Source organism: Sceloporus occidentalis, unplaced genomic scaffold (genome assembly GCF_023333645.1).
Source record: "Sceloporus occidentalis isolate IW3139 unplaced genomic scaffold, rSceOcc1.0.p SCAF_3, whole genome shotgun sequence".
NCBI lineage: Eukaryota > Metazoa > Chordata > Lepidosauria > Squamata > Phrynosomatidae > Sceloporus > Sceloporus occidentalis.
The window spans coordinates 171,485,315-171,509,086 of record NW_028316983.1 but is presented as its reverse complement, the minus strand read 5'-3'; the positions used below and the strand labels follow the sequence as shown (position 1 = coordinate 171,509,086).

Sequence of the window (23,772 nt, the reverse complement as noted above, 5' to 3'; positions counted from 1 at the left end):
AAAATGAAACCTAGCAAGAAAAGAGAACACTTGGATAAATATATTTTCTATAAACAAACAGTGCCATATGTAGCAGTCAGATGGAAGCTGGCATGCATAAAAGTGTCACACGCAAAACATCCCAGTATTTTGAGCCTGGTCAAAAGTTTGTTACTCAGGCTATTTCAAACATACCATGCTCCATACACACACACACACACACACACACACACACACACACACACACAAGTGGAACAGTACAGACAGCATGTGAAGTAGGACCATAGCATACAAATCTATTTGGTGTTAATAACTGACTTTGGTTTCACTGGACATGTACACTGGGCAGAAATGCTGCAAAACAAAGAAGTGCTGCCACCACATGCAACAGCCTGCATGTTCTTTTTGCACTTCTGTTTCCTGGGCATTTTAAACAGGGTGATGTCTAGAAAGCAAAAATGATGATCATCCAAGTAATTTATGGAAGTCAAAGCAATATCATCACACTCATACAGATTTGTTTTTCTGTTTGCAACTTTGAACGATTAAGAGAAAGAAAATTATTTTATGCAGGCAGCTGTGTAGTACATCCTGGAGCACTGCATTTCTTCTGACACCAAGGGCAGACATAACATGAGTCAATATCCACTGTGAACAGGAAAGCACAAGACTTTTCACCAGATCTTTCACCAATGACTTTCAGATAATGTACCATATATACTTTGAGGGTGTCCCAATGCAAAGGGTTGTCATAACACATTGAAACATTATGTTGAAAAATAGTCAACTGTTGCAATATGTTTTGCCCCAGACCAGCATTTTATCCTCAAAAAAACATAACAAGTTCTTTGCAGAAACATTGTATTTTGTATATAAAAATCTTTTGCAAAGAAAGGGCACCAAACATGAAAAAAGATCATGGAAAAGCATTCTCATAAAATCAGAGAATCAGAAAGTTGGAAGAGACCTCAAAGGCCATTAAATCCAATCCCCTGCCATGCAGGAATACACTATCAAAGCACTCCCAACAGATAGCCATCCAGCCTCTGTTGAAAAACCTCCAAATAAGGAAATTCCACCATTCTCTGAGGCAGCATATTCCACTGTAGAACATCTCTGTCAGGAAGTTATTCCTAATGTTGAGGTGCATTAGAGCTGCAGGGGGAAAAAAACTTGCTCCATCTTCAGTATGACATTCCTTCAAATATTTAAACAGGTCTATCATATCCATAACCTTCTCTTCTCCAGGCTAAACATACCCAGCTTCTTAAGCCACTCCTCATAGGGCATGGGTTCTAGACCTTTCACCATTTTGGTCACCCTTCTTCTTGTGGAAGACTCTTGTTCCTTTTTCACTGTCATCTTATATTTCTTTGCATTGATTATTATAGCAGTTCTCTTTGTCGCTGTTCACAAGTTTCTGAACAGTTGCATTCAGCATTCTAACTCAGCATTCTCCTTGACTCCAGCATAGAGCTTTTCAGTTTCTTCTTCTTCTACCTCTGTAGTCGCAGCATCAACTTGGATTATGGTTATACAGTCAACTCTCCATATCCATGGATTTTTATTCAAAGATTCAGGCATCCACTGTTTGATAAATATTTTTAAATGTTTCCATTCCAAAAAGCAACCCTTCATTTTGCCATTTTATATAAAGGACACCATTTTTCTATTGCAACTTTATTTAATAGGTCTTGAGCATTCACAAATTTTGTTATCCTTGGGAGGTCCTGGAACCAAACTCCAGTGCAAACCTAGAGCCCAGTGGATACCGAGGACGAGAGTTTGCATTATATCTTTTGATTGCTTTTGCTACACCACTGCTCACTATAAATGTCATCCTATTTATTCTTAGATTTTCATTTCTTGAGTAAAACATTGTGCAATTATCTTACCCAAAATGCCCCATTCCTGTCCACTTTAGGTCATTCAACACAGGTATTGCAATGTTTATCTTTTCCATTTATTGTTTTACTGTCTAGTTTCCCCTAATTCATGCTTCTCATAGTCCATGTTCCCATAATGTGTGTTGTGCAGCTTCAGACTTTTCTTTCACCTCTGAGCATGTTGGCAGCTCAAAGTCCTTTCAACCTGAGTCCAGTTAAATTACAGTGAACCCTTGTTATACGCTGGGGTTTGTTCCAAGATTCCCCGTGGATAACAAACTCCGTGGATACTCAATTCCCATTAAACATAGCAAAATGGTGTCCCTTATAAAAAATGGAAAATCGAGATTTGATATTTAAAATTTATACTTTTTTGAACATTTTCAAAATGTGGATGCTTGAATCGATTAATAAGAAATACGTGTATAAGAAGGGCCGACTGTATTAGCCACAGTGCTACGTGTGACTGGTTTCTGCTCTTCCCCAGTCGAGTGCTTTCCAAACTGGGAGTCTCATCTTCTGGCACTATATTTTGTTTCATTTTAGATTATCTCATCATATGTTTTTCATGGTAAAAGACTTTCAAAAGTCACTTACCATGCCTCCTTCCACACAGTACTAACAAGTGTTAGCTGTGTTGCCACTTCTGTTGTCTCTAAGAGATCTCCCACCAGTGTCACCCTCCACTACTGCTGCTGCCCAGTAGCTGTTTGGTACATTTAGTCTGGCTCCTCAGCAAAAGCCTGTCTGATAGATCTTGCAAGCAGCACTGCTACCATAAGCATAGACTCTTGCCTTAAAGGAGCACACAATGCCACACCACAGAAAGGTAGTGCTAGGTGGGACACATATCTTACATTACATATTTTAGCTTGTCCTCAACTTTCTTAAACTTACTAGCCACAGTGTGATTCTCACTCTAGAAAAAGGAGCTTTTTCCAGTCTTAAGTCACGGTTCCATCAATACATTGGAGTTGTGCCAGAACTGTGATTTTATTTCTCTTTTTCTATCAAATAATTCTGGAATTGTTGCTGAAGAAAGAGTAAGTATATAAACAGAGCCAAAAACCTAATTGAAATCGTTATGGTGCACAAACAGAATCTTACCTCATTCCTTCAGTTGATCTATTCTGGTAGTTACGGTAGAGCTGCGGGATACCCAGCATGGCTTCAGTAAATACAGCAAGGAAGCCAAGTGTTTCAACAAAGATCATTGAGTCAAGAGAAAGGTAAGTGATGTATCCTGTAACTCCAGTGAACGCCAGAACACACTGCACATAATCTGTAAACTTGTTCCAGTGCCAGAAATAGTTCAAGTCAAAATCTGAAAGAGAATATTTATAGATATCAAAATAATTCACTTAATATTGACTGCATTAAAAAAAAGAAAGCAGGAAGCATTAGATTATCCAGACAGTGTGAGATGGAAAACAAACTAAGAATATAACACATTTTATAACAATTGTGAATACATACTGAGCAACAATCACTTGTAATGCCAGTAGCAAGAGATGGTGGTGGAGGAAAGCAACCATACTGTAAATGGTAAAAGTGAAAATGTGCTCATATTGTTCATATTGCAGGGCTTCAGAATGTAGTTAGTATGTTTAGACATCATGTATTACTCACATGAGCAGATGGAAGCATCACATTCATGTACTCTTTCCTCACCACTTTCACCATGATGAGAAGCATCTAAGTGTACCCATGTTTGAAACTGCATTTGAGTCTGGCAAACAATATGTACAAACCATAGTTATACAAGTCATACTCAAATGCCATTAACTACAATTAGGAACATCCAACTCTGAATGAAGGGAGTTAAGATGATGCACATAATGACAGAAGACAGTTCCACATTTTGTCTGAAAAGCTTCTTTTATCCATCACTCAGAACAAAAGATAGCTATACCTTTAATCCTGACTCGGCATTCTGTTCATGAAAAGAACTCCAATTTAGTAAAGGCTCTGCTGACAGAAAGCTGAACCAACTTTCCCCTTTCTTCCTATACAACCACTTTCTACATTGTAGGAAACTGGCCAGCCCTCAGTGCAGATTTTTGGGTCGGGAACTGTAAAGAAAACTTGACAGCAGGAGCTTCTTATGAGTGAGTTCCACTCAGGATCACTTAGGATCCAAACTTTTCTATTTAGGGGAAATACAAGAAACAGAGTGAAACAAGAGCCACACTGATTAGGGCACTGGAAACAAGGTAGAATTAGGATCATGCCACAGAATATATGAACCGAATACAAAATCTAGAACAGGGGTAGGCAACCTTTTTGAGCCGGGGGCCGGGTTGCTGTCCCTCAGACAACTGGGGGGCCGAAGCCGGGGGGGGAGCTTCCACCCCGGGGGCGGGGCTGCGTGCCGGGGGCGGATCCTCCAGCATTTGGGGGTGGAGCTTCCACCCTCTGGGGCGGAGCTTCCACCCCCAGGGGCCAGGCCACCTCCTCTTTGCCGGCCCCTGACGGGGTCCCAGGCCCTGTCAGAGGCCGGGAAAGAGCCGGCGGGGACCGCCAGCGCTGGAGGCCTTCCCGTCTTTGCCGGCCCCTGACGCCAGAGTCCCGCTGCCGCCACTGGAGCCCTCCTGGAGGGCCCCAACAAACACAACTGGCCTCCCAGAGGCCCGCTGCTGCTGTCGGAGCCCTCCAGGAGGGCTCCAGCGATGGCAACGGGCCTCCCAGGGGCCCACTGCCGCTGCCGGAGCCCTCCTGGAGGGCCCCAGCGAAGGCAACGGGCCTCCCAGGGGCCCGCTGCCGCCACCAGAGCCCTCCTGGAGGACCCCAGCGAAGACAACGGGCCTCTGGGAGGCCCACTGCCGTCACAGGAGCCCTCCTGGAGGGCCCCAGCGACAGCAACTGGCCTCCCAGGGGCCCGCTGCCGGAACCCTCCTGGAGGACCCCAGCGAAGGCAACGGGCCTCTGGGAGGCCCACTGCCGTCACAGGAGCCCTCCTGGAGGGCCCCAGCGACGGCAACAGGCCTCGCAGGGGTCCACTGCCATCACAGGAGCCCTCCTGGAGGGCCCCAGCGACGGCAACCGGCCTCCCAGGGGCCCGCTGCCACCGTCGGAGCCCTGGGCGCCGCCATTTTGGGGGGAAATGGTGGCGAAATCTCACGCAACCTTCCCTGAGGTTGCGCGAGATTTCACCGCCATTTTTTGCCCAAAATGGTGGCGCCCAGAGTGGGGAAAAGCCGCAACCGGTGGCAGGAGGAGCCAGGGGCCGGCTCAAAGGCCTCCGCGGGCCGCATCTGGCCCGCAGGCCGGAGGTTGCCGACCCCTGATCTAGAAGCTATTACAAAACTTGGAGACTCTCAAGCTGATTCATGTGAACATTCTCCTAGTACCATATTGATGATTCAGAGTGTACTGGAAACACAATTTATTCCTGTCTCATGAACAGTTAACAGTGTGTCTAGATCCATAATCTGGGGCATTGTGCGAAATGATGCAGGTCCTCAGCAAGGAGATGTGCTCCCTAATATGGCATAGTCCTTAATTCTCTTTTAGGGTACAATTTAGGGTACAGCTCAACTCATACCTTTCTCTATAGGGAATATGTGTAACTTCTAGCTGCACAATACCAAAACTGTAGTTTCTGGGTAAATTTCACCAGAGAAGAGGAATTAAAATGCAGGAGTAATTTATAGAGGGGGAATCAGAGTATCTGGATTATACTAAAAACAATCAAGCTGATACTTTGCAATTAAACAGCTGCATTTTCTAAAAGGAGATGTTTATTTTGGTACATAGTGAATTTTTGGATCTCTTTAGACCATCAGCAATTATTTTTTCCAAAAAAGTAAACAATGTCATATTGGAGACGAGAATTTCTTTCACTCCTCTCTAATTCTGCTAAACTCTCCTCAGATAACACCACTAGTATTTAATATTATGATATATAATAGGGCTTGGATCTTTTACAAAGGAATTCTAAATAACTCATGCTATCTAATAAAATAATTACTTCTCAAGGCCTTGGGAAAGTTTGCTAAACATAGCCAAGGAACAAACACTGCTTCAAAAGCTTAACCAACATCAATATGATCTTTAAACAGATTTAACATTATTACATTTGGTTAGATTGCCTGTTATTCAGATTGTATTTAATAATTTATTTCTGCATATATGATGATCAACAACATAGGGCACATTATCCACATCACAGTAAACCATGGCTTTTTGTTAATCTTGGTTTGTTACTTCAGCCATGAATTGCAGATGATCAAAGAAACTATGGCCTGTGCCCCCCCCCTTTTTTTTTTTTGTTTGTTTGTTTGTTTCCTGTCCTTTTTATCAGCTCTTGTTTCAGTGTACTCAACTGGAAAAAGAACCCAGAGACAAACCATACTTAAAGGTTTGGATATCACAATGAACCATATTTTAAACAAGCACTTTGGTAAACAAATGACAAATGGGTTCGGAGGGTGGATTATGACTGTGCAACAGTGTTAGTAGAGTTGAACATCACAAGTCTGACTGCAGCAAATCACATCATGGCTTGCCGCATCAATATACTCACACCCCATCCCTCCAAAAGGCTCTTGACCAAGGCAAAACAGTTCTCTAATAGAAACAGCTTTCACAGTTGACCAGGAAAAAAAATCTCCATGTTGTACATCAAGGAACATAAGATATAGGTACAGTATTTATGCTGTCCTTGGCAAAGGCATAAATCTAACCACAAAGTAGCAATGGCACAGTACATACCAACATAAAGTGGCGTACCAGCACCGGTTCTAAGGTTAGGGACTGCGTGGCAACCACACGGTCCCTAACCCTAGAACGTACAGATGGTGTAACAATGGTGGCGCCCTGTGTACACGGCGCCATCTTTGTTATGTAAGCACCGCACAGCATCCGCATGTTGCCATGCAGCGCTTACATAACGAGTGTGCCAATGGCGCACTTGTTACGTCGCCGCTGCAGCTTAAAAAGAACCCGCTTTTCTCAGGTCCTTTTTCCTCTGCAGGGAAGCTGTGCGTTTTGGTGGCTGCAGCTTCCCTCCGGAGGAAAAAAGGCCATCAGCAGCCCTTTTTGGGTAGTCTGTCCCAGGCCCATGGGATTCTTGCTCTATTTCACTACATTGCAACCTTTTACATTATGAAAACTTGCTCTACTGTGGTTTCTAGCCTTGCAGAAAAAGCAACTGAGGTTCATGAGCCTGCCCTCCCCCCCCCCAGACACACACACACACACACACACACACACTCTTCCTCTATAATAATAATAAATAATAATAAATTTTATTTATACCCCGCCCTTCCAAGAAATGATCAGGGCGGCTTACAAAGTTATAAAAACATTACAAACATGTTAAAAATTCAATAAGCAATTAAAACCATTATTACAAAGACAGGACCAGGAAACGATAAAATAAAAAATACATATATCAGGGGCAGAAGAAAAATACAAAACGTTCATCAATCCAGGGTCAGAAAGAAAAAAGGGGGCAGGAAAGACAGACAAACAATTTAAGGTGGGAAGGCCAGCCGGAATAGATATGTTTTCAGCTGTTTTTTAAAAACATCTAATGAGGCGGCGGAGCGAAGCTCTGCAGGGAGCTTATTGACCTAGACAGGATGCTTTCTGAAGAATCAGCAGAGTTTACAATAAGTAACATCACAAACATAAATAAAATATTTCCTCTGCAAATTAACACATAGGCTCTTCACAATCTTCTGATCATCTTCCTGCAAGAGTTCATCCCAGATTATGCCACAAAAATAGTTCATAGCTGTCTGACTCCCTACAGAGAAGTTCCAATAAAGAGAGAGCTCACCCAGGCCTGGCAGACAGAACCGAAGTGGCAGAAGCTAGAAAGGGAAGAAAAGGGCAAAGCTGTTTCAGCTGCTTAAACTTTGAGCATCCATCTTTCTCTTGAACAGAGAATACATGACAAAGAAGAATTTTGACCCAACTTTTTTATAATACAACGGGAAATATTATGAAATTAAATCTAAAAAACAATGAAGACACATTCCTCTTATTTTTTTTATGGAAACCCTACAATGTATAAGTCTGCTGGTACAGAAGATGTGGAAAACATCATTCACAGGTTTTTACCTATCTTTTTTTCCCTGGATAGAAGATGAAGCTGCACTGTACTGCCATGTTGCAGGTACAGATAACAATATTCACTCAGAATGTGTCATTTTTTTAAAAAAAACAACCACCTTACAGGAATTTGTTTTATCCTTGAAGTTCTGCATAGCTGAGCATCAGCTTTCACAGAACAGCTATAATGAAACTCCCCACAGCTCCAGTTAACAGCTGGCTAGCTGGCTCTAAAAATAATTCCGAAAGCAATATGCCAGACACTGTGTGCTTGTAATAGAAAGGCAAACTTGAGGGTCTGGTGCAGTACCAGTTTAATGGTTGCCAAGTGGTTTGTGATGGCACTGATCAGCACTCACCAAAGCAGTCATGTACTTGTGCTTCCAAAATTGGAACTACACTGAGGGAAAAAGCACAAGACAGTCAAAACAATGAGCGTTACTAGAGTTTCAGAAAGTTGCTTTTTTGGACTACCAACTTTCAGAATTCCTCAGCCAGCTTGGCCATGCTTTTTAGGGGATTCTAAATGCTAGCAGTCTAACAACAACAACAACAACAACAACAACGAAAAAGAACTTTCCCAAGCTTTAAGTAGAAGACAATAGTACTGAAATGTTGATGAATGTTACTATTCAACAATTAGTGTGAAAGGACAAAAGAGAATCACTACAATCCATGCACAGAAATAAAAGCAAACAACAAAAAAGGAAGACCAAGAAAACCTCTTCCACAATATCCAAGAATTTAAAGAGAAATTTAAACCAAGGGTGGGGATGGTCTATGATCAGAAGGGAACATAATACACATTTACACAAGCAAGATGAAATTAAAAAAAAACAACAGACACAATACACAGAAGAGTTATATAAAAATGTGAAGGGACAAATGACACATGGAAAGAACAAACATATAAAAATGAATTCCCAATTTTGCACAAAGATGTTGCTCAATTCATTTGGAGAGGGGAAACCCCCAGAATTAAGCTAAAATTTTTGCAAGATGCACAAGGGAGAGGGGGATTGGGACTCCCCAACTTTAAATTATATTCTGAACCACGCTACCTACTGTGGATAAGAGAATGGATAATGCTAAAAGATAATACATTATTAGAACTAGAGGGAATAAGTTATGGATGGCATGCATATTTAGCATATGAGAAAGATAAACAAAATAAATCATTTTTAAATCACTGTAAAAGAGCATTGATTAAGCTTTGGAACAAATATAGAAGAAGAAGAATACCTAAAATGACAATGTGGATATCTCCCCATGAAGCATTCTACAGGAAAGAAATAAACAGAGAAGTAATTTGGTATAAATACAAGGATTTGTTGAAAGAACAAAAAGGTAAGTTTGAGATGAAGCCAGAAGAGGAATTACAAAAAGAGGGGTGTATGATTAATTGGTTTACACACTGTCAAATTTATGGAAGATTTATAATGGATGCACAAACATATGGTTTTGAAAGTGAAGGACAAGAAACAGAATTAGAGAAAATATTAATTGAAGGAAAAATTAAAATAATAAGGAAATACTTCTCGATACTATTAAAATTTGAGACTGAGTAAGAAATTGTCAAAGAACCAATGATCAAATGGGCCAGGAATATTGGTCATCCCATACAAATGGAGCAATGGGGGGGGGGGGGGGCTGGATAAAAGAAGTCAAAAATACAGTCTCCCAGGACCTAAGGAGAAATTTCTATAAAATGTTTTACCAAGATTTAGAAGTTCAAAAACAATAATTGCTGGAAATGTGGGAATGAATCAAGTATCTTTTATCATTGCTGGTGGTTTTGCAAATGTACAAGGAATTATTGGATAATGATGAATAACTTGATCAGTGAAACGTTAAAGAGGAAACTGCAGTTAAAACCAAAATCTTACCTTTGAGGAATATTTGAAGATGAAATAGGGAAAAAAATGGTAAGATTATATTTTACATGGTTACCACAGCAAGGGTGATTTATGCACAAAAATGGAAAAGTAAAAATGCCCCAACAGAAGGAGAATGGTTATACAAATTATATGATGTAATGGAAATGGATACATTAACCCAGGCAATATGAAATAGACCAAAAGAGCAATTCTATGAAGAATGGGGGGAAATAATAGTTTTTCTAAAATTAAAATGGGGAGACACAGCAATTTTGAATCTACAGAATAGATTATTAGAGATGATGTTCATGCACACAAACAGAGGGAAATATAAGAAAGTCAAAGACAGAATGATCCAGAGACAAATATTGCTGGGAAGGAAGTCAGTGTGAAAGAAAAAATTGCAAGGAAGAAGATAATAGGTAAAAGTATATACAGAGGAAAAGAGAAGAGAAGAGAATGAAGAGGGTGAAAGTAAGTATAGAGAGTGTGAGTATGTCACTCTTTTTGCAAAGATGAGTTTTACTAAAAGCGTTCTCTATGTATACAGGCACCAGGGCAATGGAAACGGGAAGCAGACTCAAGTTTGCTGGTCCTACACCCCATACCAATGTTTGTCTCTTGCGTAGAATGTTAGTTAGGAGAATGGGACTGCATGCATTCATCTTTGTACGTGGATGATGTGGAAAAATCCAGTACTAGAACATGGAAAATAACAATAACAACAACAACTATTATTATTATTATTATTATTATTATTATTACTGACGTGGAAATTGTGGAAGCTGAGCCATAATTTGGACCAAGTAATTTTTCCAAGTTCTGCAACTGGTATTCCTAAGCAGCTGCTAGAAGACAGCACTTCTGATATGGACATCTTACGTCTTTGCCCTTGTTTGTCTTTATCCTTACTGTTTAAACTGCATTAAGAGAGAATTTGGTTTCTATGCAGCCAACTTCCCTTCCCTTCTCTTCTGTACCTTTCACAAACATATCACTCTTTACAACTGGTCTTCCTTGCAAAAAACAGCCAGGATAAATTTTTGTCAGGAAAAGTGTAAAAGGGGAAACAGGGAATCATATCATTGATCTTTGGTGTAGCTTGAATTTTGGCCTTTAATTACCCACTGCATTTCTTTAAAGCATTTCACTTGCCTCACATAATTGCATAGAATAGATTAAAGTATATGTTCACAAAAATAACTATCCTCCCTGTAATTAGTAATAATGCTTCTAACCTTTCCTGTTTCAATTATATAGTCTGTCCTCTATGAATTTCTAGCCCTAATCTATTCATTTGTTCAGGGTCAATGCAACATATTTTCTATGGACTAATTCACAGTAATTGTTTGGGCCCATGATATACCACATATCATGTGCATGCTGTTTAGGTCAATCTGAATTCCAATATGATTTCATGATGGGAAATGAAATGTAACTTTCATTCTCACCTCAGCTGGTTTATGAATAGGCACTTTAAAAACACCATACTGCTAAAATGGATTGACATTAGTAGAGGTATAATATAATTCATAGCTCTGCCACCCTTTTAAGAGTACAATAGAAAAAGAAAAAGCCTTTCACACCAGTCTGAGTTTCGGAGAGCATACAGAGTCTTGATCTTTCAGAGGCACTTCATTATAACATGAAACAGCTTTGAAAAATGGGCAAGTTGCAAAAGGCCATGCCTGCTCCACTCCACACAACATCTTTGACACAGCACGAAAAGTTGGGGTGGGGGGGAATAAAATAGAATAATACAGTGGTACAGAATGACATCCTGGCAAAAAAGACAAAACATACAGAAACAAGCCTTACTCTTTAAAGAAATAATGGTGAGAATTATACCATGGATTACGTGAGCACCCTATTGGTACATCACCATGTTTGTTTCTAAAGAGGGGTGGAGTCTATTTACGGGTCATGTTACTTTCAAATGTACGAATTCATAACTCTGTTTAATTTTGTTCTATCATTTAAAAAAAGAATTTAAATACTCATTTAAATGTATTTTCTCTTAAAATACCATTTAAAAATACATTTTTACTTTATTTTATCAGAGCCCAGAAATAATAATAATTATTATTATTATTATTACCATCATCATCATCATCATCATCATCATCATGCTTTATTTATATAAAGAATAATAATAATAATAATAGAACAATACATTAGAAATGTGGGAAACACCTCACATTGAATCAAATCTTTTGTCCTTACATTTTTCCCGTCCTGCCTAGAGATTCCATAAACTGAAAATAGGACATTCTTCAAGCAAAGCATGTGCTCTACCACTGAGTTAGGGCCCTTTCCTCAAATTTGCTCACAACACAAAAACATGAAAGGAGTTGTGATGGATCAGAGCCAAGACTTCTCTAGGCCTGCATCTTCTTCCCATAGAGGCCAGCCAGATGCACATGAAAAACCAACAAGCAGGACATAAGTACAATAGTACCCTCCTGCTCATGCTCTCCAGCAACTGGTATATAGAAGCATACTGTCTTTGATAGATTTATCCTCTGTACGAATCCCCACTCAGCCATGGAAACTCACTGGGTGACCAATGAGTCATACAATCTCAGCCTCAGATGGAGGCACTGATAAAAACCCATCTGACCAAATCTAGCCAAGAAAAATCTGTGAAAGGATTGCATGCTTTACAAAGGCTACCATGGTGTTTAATGGTAGGATTCTGGGGATACATGTTTTCAAATCCTGTAAACCCACTTAAACTCAAGTCACAGTCTCTCAGCTTAAGAGGGAGGCAACGGCAAACCTCCTCTGGATAAATCTTGCTGACTCAATGACACATAACGACAGAAAGATTTATTAAGCTAGCAATTCTAAGCAAGTCAATTTCTATCAAAATCTACAAACACCAAACTCCTCAAGTATCCCTTTTTCTAAGTCTAATAAGAACTGTGCTCTGTTAAGTGAACAATGATAAATTATTCCATAAAAGAAAAACAATAATAATACTGAGGCCATGAACATTTTAAAAATGAAAATTAAATGAAGCAACTTTGAAGCATTTCAACTGAAACAAAGTAAGCTTTTATGAATGCTGGATATAGGCTGTTAATAACAGAAGGAAGCTGTACAAGTGTACTCTCTAAATATCTAAAAATAAAAAAATATGGGCATGGAACATATGGAACAAAATAGCTATGTGTGCATGTTCACCAGGGAAATAGTAAAGAGAGGAGACATACACTCTATGTCTGCAGGTGTGTTACAGTGCATACTGCAAATCATCTTGAACCATACTAGAGGCTTAGCCAAATAAATTTTATGGACACTATCTGTAGTTCAGTATAGAGAAGCTGTTGGGGGGACGTGTTAGGTGTTTGCTCATCAAAACATTGGTCTCACTAGCTTTTCTAACTGTTAACTAGGAAAATACAGCATGCTTATTTATTGTTTTTAACAATAAACTCAAATTCAAGCTGAGCAGTGTACAGAGGAAGGCAGAAAAAGAACACGGGAAGCCTACAGGGATTAATTCCTAACACTGTTTTCTTTTGACATATCAACTGAGATTATAAAGAGATCAATAACAACAACAGATAATTAAAAACAAGGCTGAAAAAATATTTCAGCTACATAGACAGTAGTGTATTATTACAAATTGGCTTGTACATAGCTTTGGCATGGAGGGACAGAAGAGTGAGAATACTGTAATGATCAAAAGTACATTGGAACCTGCAAGAAAACTCTATTTAACATCCTGTTTTGCAAGTTTGGAAGAAAGTACTTTATAGCCTCAAAAAAGAGGGGGTGATGGGGAGGGGGGGAGAAAAGACTCAGATGATGTGTAACTGTCTCCCTAGTTCATTTATAAAGGAAAGACACGAATTCACAGGTAACCTGGCATTGAAACATTTCATCCTCTGTTAAAATTTCAGAACATGTTTCCTGTGCACCGCACTCCCAACATACAACAATATTCTGAACAAATCTAGATCAAGAAATGGATTTTACATTTCTTTATACCAAACAAATAGGACCTGCAATAGTGCTGATGCTCTATTGTGGGTTCCAGTTGACAACACCCCCCATCATATTCTATTCCAGTCCTACTCAAAGTGGCAATCCCTGGACTGGTGCTGGTACATGAAGAGTTTCCAGGAAAGATAGAAACAGTGGTGGCCAAAATATGGTAACAGCCCCTGATATATTATGGGGGGGGGACTGATCTCTCATATCAAATAGAATAAGATGCACTTCTCTATTCTATTCCCCACCACCACCATTTTACAATTTTTGTTTTGTTTCTCCAATAGACACTCTACAGCTCAGTTTCCCACTGTGGATTGGTTTCAGTGCTCCCCCACTGCAAGCACTGAAGTCTCCTAAACATTACAATTCACTCTTCCTTTTTTATTTTTCAGTGGCCTCATTTTTAGCTGCAATCTTGCAAGCACTCACCAACAGAAGTCCCTATGAAATGCTTAGCAGCTACCTAAGCATTTCATTGCAGCTTAGTATGCAATCCCTAGAGGTATATACACAGACATATAAAATAAAGTGTTAAAAGAATCCAGTAGGAAAAAGACCTCAGCATGCATGGCTATTAACATTTCATTATGTAAGCCACTACAACCAGGAATTCTGAAATTATTCTGTGAATCATTCTCTAAGAAAGTCAACAAGCTCAGAAGGCCTTCACAGCAGGGTTGAATTTGTGTTTATCCCGTTTCTTTAACAGTTGGGGAGAAGGGAAAGAGCAAATTTTTACTATCAAAGAGTTTTCAAGGTTGAGACAGTATTAGCAAAATGAGAGAGAGATGTACTCATCACCGTCGGTAGAAAAGTATTTGGGTAGCCAGGAAGAGAGCATGAAAAATACTGGAAATGAGGGGCAGGAGACCATTAATAGTCTAATTAATACTATTTAAAAAGCAGAAGAAAGAGAGTATATTTCCTAAAACATTCTAAAGAAATTAACAAAAAGCATCCTACGCAAGCTTGAACAAATTACAATGTTCACCAAATTAATTGAACTCCTATGGACAGCATTTCCAACTAACACAACTGCAAATGCTTTCTGGTAATGGATAATAATTTTTATTCAGTAGAGCTTGTACAAATATATTTTATTGATCTGTCAGCATGTAGAAAAAGGAAACTTCTGACGTAAAGCCAAGCAATTTTAAAAGAGAAGTACTAAAAATTTTCCTTAGCTTCTCAATCATTCCATCAGGTCACCTGGCTCAACACAGATATGGACAGGCTGCTTACCTGTAACAGTATTTCTTCGAGTGGTCATCTGCGAATACATACAAATGGGTTGTACTGCGCCTGCGCAGTGCCTTCGGAAACTTCTAGAATCACTGGGCAAAGTACTCTTTGCAACATATAGAAACTTTTTGGCGGTAGCTCCGCCCATCCCTTATAAAGCCCCTGCTTTCCCGCTCTTTCCCCAGTTCCGCAATTTTTCCGCCAAGTAGGCGACAAGGAGTGAGCCAATTCAGAGCAGGACACCGAGGGGAGGATGGGCGGGATTTGTATGTATTCGCAGATGACCACTCAAAGAAACCCGTTTGTTGGAACCTGAGTAAAGTTTGCAAAACCCCTGCCCATAAGGGGAGAATGGGTTAAATCAGTTAGCTTAATATGCTTAAAGAAGGCCAGAATCAGTGCAATCCAGAAACCAGGATAGCCCTGCCAAAGGCTGCATCCCTCTTGGCCCTGGTGTCCAACCTGTAATGTTTGATAAATGTCAGGGGCTGTAACCACACTGCAGCTTTACAAATGTCATCCAATGAAATCTCTGACAAGAAGGCAGAAGATGAGGCTACCGCCCTTGTGGTGTGGGAGCGAACCCTGGCCGGCAAAGGCTTCCCCAAGAGTTCATAAGACAAATAAATGGTGCTCGACACCCACTTGGAGAGTCTCTGAGCCGACACCGGCAATCCCTTTTTCGGTCCCGAGTAACACTGAAACAGTCTCTCGGAATGGCTAGAGTCTCTAGTTCTGTCTAAATAAAAGGCCAGTCCAACAACACCGGCGTCGAGACCTGGGCAGGGGAAAGGTGTCTGTCCGCCAGAAACTTGAGGAATTTGGTCCACTTTTGGGAATAAGATTTACGGGTGGCCGGCTTCTGGGCAGCTAGAATGACTCTGCGTACCGGGTCTGGTAAGCGCGCTAGGGATGGATCCTCCATGCTACCAGGGGAAGAGTGTCGATGTCGGGATGGCGGACGCGACCTCCCTGAACCGTGAGAAGACCCGGCCTGCGTTCGAGCCGGAGAAAGGTGTCACGGGAAAGATGAAGGAGGCTCGGGAACCAAGGCTGTCCTGGCCACCACGGAGTGATTAGAATGGCGTTGGCAGCCTCTGATGTCATCTTGGATACTGTTCTGGTGATCAAGGGGAAGGGGGGAAAGGCGTACAGCAGCACCCCCGACCAGTCGAATCCGAACGCATCCCCGAGGGAGTCCTCGTCTCGCGCCTGGGAGCAGAACTGGGGACAATGGGTGTTGTGGACAGTCGCGAACAGATCTATCTGAGGGATTCCCCATCGACGGAAGAGGTCTTTCACAGTGTCTGGGTGAAGCCTCCACTCGTGGCATGAAGACGGGGACCTGCTGAGAAGGTCCGCGAGGTCGTTTTGTGTCCCTGGCAGGTGCACCACTTGAAGCAGGATGCCTCGGGCGATGCACCACTCCCACACTCGGAGCGTGATGTCGAGGAGGGTGCGTGATCTGGTGCCTCCCTGTTTGTTCAGGTAGTACATCACCGAGGTGTTGTCCGTCCGGAGTTGCATGACCTTGTGGGAGAGGGAGGATTCGAACGCCCTTAAGGCCTTTTCCACTGCTATCAGTTCCAGGGCATTGATATGCAGGGTCTTTTCGTCAGGAGACCAAGACCCTTTCGCCCAGAGATCTAGAGCATGGGCTCCCCATCAGTCTTCCGACGCATCTGTGGTTAGTATTATCTCTGGCTGGGGCTGTGAGAACGGCATGCCTGCGCAAGCGTTCTGGCAGTCGAGCCACCAGTGGAGGGAACGGGCGACCGGTCTCGGGATGGTGAGGCGACGAGATGGCGCGTCGGTCTCTGGGTCGAAGACTGACAGGAACCAAGACTGGAGGGTTCGGGATCGAAGCCTTGCCCACGGTGTGACGAAGGTCGTCGAGGCCATGTCTCCGAGGGCCACCTGGACGTCTCTGGCGATGACTCGTTTTCGGTCCATGCACCGCCGGACGGCCACGCAAAGGGCGGCAAACCAGTCGAGGGGTAGGAAGGCCATGCAATTGGTGGAGTCTAGGATGGATCCGATGAACCTTATTTGCTTGGTGGGAAGCAGCTGTGACTTTTCGAGATTGACCACCAGTCCTAAGTCGTTTAGAAGAGCAAGGGTCTCCGAGGTGTGTCGGCGGAGCTCCTGGCTTGAAGGGGCCACTATCAACCAGTCGTCTAGGTATGGAAAGATCCTGATGCCTCGGCGATGGAGGTGGGACACCACTGGTGCCATGCACTTTGTGAATACCCGTGGAGCCGTGGCAAGGCCGAAGGGCAGAACGTTGTACTTGTAGATGTCCATCCCGACGGCAAAGGCTAGGAACCGGCGGTGGCTCTCCCGGATGCTGACATGAAAGTAGGCGTCCTTCAAGTCGATGGTCGCAAACCACAGGCCCTGGTGCAACAAAGGCAAAATAGAGGCAAGGGTTACCATCCGGAACCGGTGATAGGAAAGGTAAGTATTCAGAGCCCTCAAGTCCAAAATGGGTCTAATGCCCCCATCAGTCTTAGGGACCGTAAAATAACGGGAGAAAAAACATTTAGGGACGTCGGCGGCATCGACGGGCAAGATGGCGCCCTTGGACAGCAAGGTGCGTACTTTGTCGAGAAGGGTGTCTGAGGGGGAAGAGGATAGGAAAGCTCCAGTTGGAGGGAGCTCTTCGAATTCGAGGGCATAACCCCTACAGACGATGGTGAGGGCCCAAGAATCGGTAGAGATCGAGGCCCAGATGTTGGAGAAAGGCCTCAGTCTATTCAAAAAACAAAGGGGTGAGGAGGCGACGGAGTACGCAGCATCACTTCAATTCCTCTTTTTGTTCTGGTCGGGATCCTGCCTCCGGTAATTCTTCTTATATTTAGGAGCGGAACGACGACCTGAAGAGGAGGAGGACTGCGAGGGGTACCTCTGCCTGGGCTGATCCTGGCGCTGAAAGGGACGATCCTGCTGGTAGGATCTCTGACCTTGCCCGTACCATGGACGGACGCCAGTGAAGCGTTTACGAGAAGCCTGAGGAGAGGATGACATACCGTGCTTCTTCGCTGCGGTCCGCATCCGGTACTTGAAGTTAAGCTTCTCATCCGTCTCCCGGTGGAAGAGGCCGTCCTCGTCAAATGGCATGTCCTCAATGGTGGTATGGGCGTTCTGGTTGAGGTCCCAAGATCTCAGCCAAGCATGTCTGCGCAGGGCAATTGCCGCAGCCATGGATCTTGCCGAGCAATCTGTGGAGTGTCTGGCTGATGTGATTAGCCAACTCCCGATCGAATGTGCCTCATCCCGAACCTCGGAAAGGGTGGCCTGGGAGTCATCAGGGAGGTCGGGGATTAGAGGGGAGATCTTCTCCATCAGCCACTGGATATATGCCCCCATGCAAGCATTGTAGTTGGCCACTCTGATCCCCAAGGCTGATGAAAAATAAGCCTTCTTGGCTAGAGCGTCCACCTTCTTTGCCTCCTTGTCCGCTGGCATCACGGACGATTTTGGGGTAGATGTCAGTTGAGCGCCCTCCACGATGGCGGAATTCTGCCTCGGGTGGCCGAAGAGCCATGAAGGAATGGAAGGATCAATCCTGTAAAGAGACTCTATCCTGCGATTGCTAGAAGCCGTGGAGGCGGGAGCTTCCCACGAACGTCTTGCAAGCTTTTCTAGTGATGGTAGCAGGGGGATTGCAGGTGGGGTGGGTAGCTTCCCATGGATTCTCCTTTCGATGGGGTCCGAGGCCTCATCTTCCACCTGGGAGGTCTGGATGTCGAGTGCGTTTGACATCTTTATCACATGCTCAGCAAAGGTGCGGACATCATCAGTGGGCGAAACGGCCCCAGGTTGGGCGAATTCCTGGACGGAAGGCTGGTAATCTTCGGCATCCGAGGAGCCGGAGTCACTCCGGGGACGGTACCGAGTGTGAGAAAGGGCCTCCTCCTCGGGGTCAAGGTCCACTATTTGAAGGTCGGGGTCGGGGGCGACATCAGCCCGGTGGGAGGACGACGTGGCGTCCCGGGTTGGCTTGGTGCGTGGCTCTAATCTGGATTTCCGCGAAGGAGTCCCAAAGCGGGATGCAATGGAGTCATGTGGGACTGCCATGTAATAGGTGTCCGTCTCACTGTCGTAAAGGTAGTCCGGTTTCTTCGGTTCCCTCGGAGGAGAAGGCGAAGCGGCCCGGTGGACCATGGCGGTGTGGACTACCGATCTCGGCATCGGGGTGACAGAACGTCGGCTATGCGTGGAGCTCGCTGGAGAAGCCGGTTCGGAAATGACGTCGATAGTGTCATCCGGCATGTGGCGAAAACTAGGCAGGGCTCGGCCATCAGAGGGAGAACTGCGAGGATGGTCCGGACGGGTAGCGGAGGCCTTTGCAGGCTTGGAGCTCCCAACCTTGGAGGCTTTCTCGGCAGGGCGAGATTCTAGGGATCTGCGCTCGGTGGCCGGCCAGTCCCGAGAGATCTCCCTGTGACGGGAGCCGTCCGGATCCCGCTTGTCGGAGCAGTGACGCTTAGCCGATGGGTGTTGGTCCCCCAAGGAAGGCGTATGAGTCCTCTTGGAGGCCGAGGGCAACACCGTAGCCGAGGCCGGGGTCGTCGCCTTGGTAATCGAGGGCCTCAAAACTGAGTCCGCTGAGGCCGAAGGCTTCGGGACCGAAGGTGTGGATCCTGAACCCTTAGTTGAGCTCACTAAGGTCGAGGCCTTCAGGGCCGAGGATCTCGAGGCTGAACCCTTCGGGCGCTCGAGTCCTTTTCAGAAGCGCGGCTCTCCTTAGAGCTCTTCTGACGCTTATCCTTCTTGGACGGCTGAGGAACATCCACCGAAGGTGTGTCGGCGTCGAGTCCCTCGCGGGGAGTCACCTCCGAAAAAGTTGAAGGCTCGGCCATAGGCTGAGTTGGGGCCTCGGGGAGGGCTGGTAACGGCGCCGATCCGGTCGAAGAAGGAGGGCCCAGAGAAGACATGGCACCCGCGGAGAAGACCTTTGAGTAGATGGCTGCCTTCAATCTAGTCTCCCGGTTTTTCCTCGCTTGGGGAGTGAGAGATTTACAGAGGGCGCAGGATGCTGGGATATGCGCCTCTCCCAAACACAGGAGGCAAGCCGAATGGGGGTGTTGGCCGGGGATCTTCCCCCCGCAAACGGTGCACTTTTTGAAGGGCACCGATGGCATGATCTGCTTACGGTTCGTAGTCAACAATCCGAGGTCCGCGACGAGGGTCAATCCGGCGAATGAATGGGAAGTCGTACAGTCCAAGGTCGTAATGTTTCAATCAATCAAGGGTCAAGCAAAGAGTGGTCAATAAACAGTCCGTGGTCAAACTACCAGTGATCCGATAAGAAAAGAGGAGCGAAGTTCCCAAAGGCAGCAACGCGACGGAAAAAAGGAACTGGGGAAAGAGCGGGAAAGCAGGGGCTTTATAAGGGATGGGCGGAGCTACCGCCAAAAAGTTTCTATATGTTGCAAAGAGTACTTTGCCCAGTGATTCTAGAAGTTTCCGAAGGCACTGCGCAGGCGCAGTACAACCCATTTGTATGATTCGCAGAGACCACGAAGAAGAAATCAAAGTTTTATCTTGGTATTAATGTATAACCATCAGCAGTGAGTACCTAATTTTGAAAAACAGAGCTGCCTAGAGTCACCTATTGGCTGATTAAATGAATTTGTATATTGCCTGATACTATCTAAATGATTTACAATTTAAAATCAGAAAAGCAGTTTAAAAATAATTTAGAAAGAGAAATCCCTAGAACATTCTAAGAGAATAGTTATCATCAGCTAAGGAATGGATACATAAAGAGGTATGATTTCAGTAGGCATCTGAAATGAAATATGGTGTCCAGTCCTGCAAGTGAAGGGCAGCGTAGTGGTTTGAGTCTTGGACTGTGACTCTGGAGATCAGGGTTCAATTCCTCACTCATCAATGGAAACCCACAGGTTAACCTTTGGCACGTCACATGCTCTCAGCCTCTGGGGAAAGCAATGGCAAACATCCTCAGACCAAATCTTGCCAGGAAAACCCCATGATATGCCAGCCTAAATTGGAAACAACCTGAAGGCACACAATAACTCCAGTCTCCCCAACAAGAGAGGGAATTCCAGGGAAAAGGCCTGTTTTTGCAGTGTGATGCAACAACATTCAACTGATTCTGGAACAACCAATAATGACCCTTTATGAGATTTTTGGGTTTGACTGGACACATCCTGAGGAAGGCAGTTTCCTTGGTAAACTGGTCCTGAAAAGTTCAGAGCTTCATATGTCAAAAATCAACAACTAATGAACAAGCCACTTCTTGGGAACTATATCCATTGGAGGTGTCACGCTTTCACTTTTTTGCATGCCACCCTGACCACTTGGGTATACTGGCTCCATTCTTTTTAAATGTGCACCTGCACCAGTGCATTTATATGCAGCTTTAGAATTGGAGTTAGAATGGATCACTCCTTCAGACCTGCTCTCACGTTGCTGCGTGTATATGTAGAGTCAAAAGTGCACATTTTCTGGGCTAAATTGGAATACCTTTTTGCTACAGTTTTTAGCCCCTGAGCAAAGATTCAATCTGGTTTCCACCTGCTTTGTACTCCAAATGCTAAAAAGCATAAGTTTCCTTACTGAGGAGAAAAGTGAACTGTTTCTAAAACAAAATTCACACCAATTTCTTCAGATATATCTGTTTATCACATTATGTCCCATAATTTGCAGTGAAACTGCACTAAAGACAGATAAATATAAAGTACTGATTTTTAAAAAACTTTTAAAAGTCACAATATAAAATCAAATCAATTCATAACACAATTAAAACACAACAATAAATGACTTGTTACTCTTATCAGTTCCACTTCAATATATAGAAGAAGAATCGCCATAAATATCATATATTATTAAAAGAAAAAATTATGGACATATGTCTACTATACACAGGATTTTGAATTTTTACTTCAAGATAAGCCTTTTATTCCATTGCTGAACTTCCTTTTTTCACAGTTTATGTGTACTGAGTAACATGTTGTTATATTCCTTCAAGGGCAGGTTTAAGGAAAATAACGGTCTAGTCAAGGAAACAATGAAGAACAAGAAATAGTGGAAACAAGATTTTGAAAATAACCATGCAGATCTATGTCCCACAATATTTAGTGGGGGTTACTCAGTAGGAGTGTGATTAGGATTACTGCCTAAGTAATAAAGTTTCAGCATGCGTGTCTCAAATACCTACAGAAGGAACAAAATGTCTAAAGAAAGCCACTGCAGCTTTTCATCCATTACTGCACATATGAGACCTTTTTCTGCTCTGCTGGAAAAAGAGCACAGGGTCCAAACTCCTGTAGAAAGATACACTAGTCTCTAAAATAATACAACAGAATGGATAAAAGTACATTTAGACTAGACCTTTGAAAGCTCCAGCTGTTTCTTCAACACTGTAGAAGTTAATAGGACCTTTTGCATTCTTCCTGGCTGCTTTTATCTTTTTTTTAACATTCAATTTTTCAACGATTTCCCCCCATTATATACTGTTGGCTATTCACAATGTACAAAAGATACAGTGGGGTAAGTTGTGCTCCACATTAACACATCTGAGGAACATTATAGAGAAATTATCTCTTCGCAGAGACTGAAGTTTATAGCTATAACCATCAATACTAGCAAAACCTATCTGTTCCAAAACTTTAGAAGCAGCAAAGCAAAAGGAGGAAACTAGGGCAGGTTATAGACCGCCCATTTGGGGCGGTCTGCACCCGCCCTTTCCCCGGTGTATCGGGGCCTTAGCGTGCAGAGCGGCAGCCGCTGAGGCCCCGATCCGCCGCTTTTCAGGCTGCGGGGAAGCAGCAAAACGCTGCTTCCCCGCAGCCTGAAAAGGGGTGTCCCTGGGGCTTCAAGCCCCAAGGACACCCCGCGGCGGCGGGGAGAAGGAGAAAGGGGCCACTTGGCCCCTTTCTCCATTGCTTCGCTGGGCGCAGCCGTCTGAAGGCTGTGCCCAGCGAAGCAAAGCGCCGCCGCAAACCAGGAAGGAGCTCCGAAACGTAGCTCCTTCCTGGTCCACGGAAAGGGCGCCCTAGGCGCCCTGGCGCGGACCGACGACGTCACGTCCGCGCCGCCCCGTGTAGAGGCAGCGCGGTCATGACGTCATCATGGCGGCCCCCTTGTGGAAGGGGAGCCGCCATTTTGTACGGACTCAGTCCGTACTAGGGTTAGGGGGGTGCGGAAGCACCGCACCTTCCTAACCCTAGTACGGACTGAGTCCGTACTTTAATGGCGGTTTGTAACCCGCCCATGACAGCCCAAGGGTGGCTGTATGTGGCCCATAACAATTTTCCTGCCTGCATTTGGAGAACTACCTACACTGGTTTCCTATGGCTAAAGCACAAAGGTTAATATCTTTCAGTTATCACTAGAAAGATTTTTAGGGTTACTCAAGAACTGTTTTGTGAACTCAAAGTTTGCAAACATTCTTTTGGGGGTTACAATTCCCAGAATCCACCAGGCTCCCGGGCCATTCGCCACACAGGCTGAGGGAATCAGGCAACTTTTCCAATTTAGACGTAATCCAAAAAAGCAACTTTTCCAATTTAGGTATGAACTTAATGAGGCAGCCTACAGTAAGCTTCACTTATCTTGCTTCCCTAAGTCCCTTGAATATGCAAGACATAAAATCATCAACATGAATGCTCTATACACATGCACTAGAGAAGCTGGGGGTCTCATGCACAGAACCATTTCCAAAAGATAAGAAGCATCCCTTTTACAGTGAGCAG

The 23,772-nt window shown here is 43.8% G+C and overlaps 1 protein-coding gene across 3 annotated transcripts in view; it reads right to left on the bottom strand.

The window, feature by feature from the left end:
* Positions 1-23,772, bottom strand: part of LOC149317120 (solute carrier family 66 member 2-like) — a 102,630-nt gene that overhangs the window by 29,847 nt on the left and 49,011 nt on the right. For all 3 annotated transcript variants that reach the window (XM_089516888.1, XM_089516887.1, XM_089516889.1), the window contains one exon: positions 2,973-3,189. In XM_089516888.1, the coding sequence (XP_089373014.1) occupies positions 2,973-3,189 (217 nt within the window). The remainder of the gene's footprint in view (positions 1-2,972; positions 3,190-23,772) is intronic.